Consider the following 1,747-nt stretch of genomic DNA (forward strand, 5'->3'; position numbering starts at 1 on the left):
CCAAGAAGGTTGCAATACCGTTTTAATCGAGCTTGTCTGTATAATAGATTAAGTCATTGACAAGCCTTACGTTTTTGCCAATGTAACGACCTTTAACATAACCAGTTTGGTCGGGATTTATTAAAACTGGTAGAACTTTCTCTATTCTTTTAGGCCTGGTTTATACGTAATATTTTATAGCACCGAATCTAATTCTTATTTAAGTCGGCTTGACTCAAGAAAGTTCAGCATTTGATTTAAACGTCGCATTTAAAAGGGTCCCAAAGGGGGGTCCCTGGAGCCCTTGGGCCCTGAAATTTCTGCTGTGGAGTCCAGAGCCCTGATCCTTTATTGGCTGTGGAGCCCGGAGCCCAAAGACATTTTGCGCAGAGCCTGGAGCCCAGCATTTTCAAGTTTGATCATTCGAGTTCCCAGATTGCATTGAATTTTGATTACTGCCTTTTTGTGTTTGTTTGTGCGTGTTAACAGGCATAAAAAAACACAATCTGAAGAGAGGACAGTACATAATACAAGTATACGTGGTTATCTCAGTTTACAATGACATGCAACAACTTTATTTAGAGATTTAATGATAGCCTGTGTACAGCCGCCCCCTCCCCTCAGAAAAAATCGGGGAGAGAGACGTCTGTGTTTTACCGTTGATAATCGTGTCCAGGAATAATTTTGCATCAATTAAAATGCCGTCACTTCAACGGTTTCCGCTGGCCAAAAATCCTGTGGTTCACATATCCGATTTTCAAAATGGCGGTCAACGTGACGAGTTTTCGATGTACAATTGAGCGTGTTTGTGATGTTTTTAAAATTCCTTCGTTATTCCCAGAGCAAGAAAAATGTTTAGAAGCACTTTTTGAAGGTAAAGACGTGTATGCAAGTCTTCCAACTGGGTACGGAAAATCGTTTATCTTCTACGCAGCTCCAATCGTCGCCGATGAATTATTCTCGCGTCTGCGTGGAAGCAGTAAAATCATTGTCATTTCACCGCTCCAAACGCTGATGGAAGACCAGGTGGCATTCCTGCGATCACTGGGATTATCGGCAATTGCACTCCATGATGAGCACTCAGAGGAACGGCTTAAAGAAGTGGAAAAGGGCGCCTTTACTTACTTGTTTGCATCGCCTGAGAAAATGTTGAGTGTAGAAGGATGGCGAAGGCTACTTGCAAGGGATCATTATCGCAAGTTTCTGGTCGCGGTAACTATCGACGAGGCGCATTGCATTAGCCAGTGGGGCCCTCCTGGATTGAACACAAAGATAAAAGCTGTTCCTTTCAGAATCTGGTACGCAAACTTGGGGGAACTCAAGTCATTGACAAGTTACGTTCCTTCCATCATTCTCACGGCTACTGCTTCAGTGTCAACTAAAAGAGACATCTTTCAAACATTAAACCTGAAGCCGTCGTCGTGCTTAATTTTGAAACATAGTCCAGAAAGGCCAAATGTGCAATTTGGTGTTCAGTACTTGGACAAAAACATGCCTGTTTCTTCCAGCTGCCAAGCAAGAAACCTAACTGTCAAAGAACAATGATTTTCTGCCAGACCCGTAAGCAGTGTGCATTAGTATATTCAGCATTTCGGGAATGTCTTGGAAATGATTTTTTTGTTCAGAAGACACCTGACAACAAAAAGAGAATGATGGAAATGTTCCACGCAGTAACTCCTGAGTCTGTGAAAAAGCACATCCTTGACAGCATTACACAAGCCAATGGTCATATAAGGATCCTAGCCTGCACAGTTGCATTTGGCATGGG

At 42.6% G+C, this 1,747-nt stretch overlaps 1 protein-coding gene across 1 annotated transcript; it reads left to right on the forward strand.

The window, feature by feature from the left end:
- The first annotated feature begins 578 nt into the window (after positions 1-578).
- Positions 579-1,524, forward strand: LOC146489311 (uncharacterized). The gene has a single exon (XM_085110536.1). It carries the CDS (start codon positions 742-744, stop codon positions 1,522-1,524), a length of 783 nt encoding a protein of 260 aa, XP_084966662.1. The 5' UTR covers positions 579-741.
- The last annotated feature ends 223 nt before the right edge of the window (positions 1,525-1,747 follow it).

Source organism: Pavona decussata, unplaced genomic scaffold (genome assembly GCF_977016875.1).
Source record: "Pavona decussata unplaced genomic scaffold, jaPavDecu1.1 SCAFFOLD_6, whole genome shotgun sequence".
Lineage (NCBI taxonomy): Eukaryota > Metazoa > Cnidaria > Anthozoa > Scleractinia > Agariciidae > Pavona > Pavona decussata.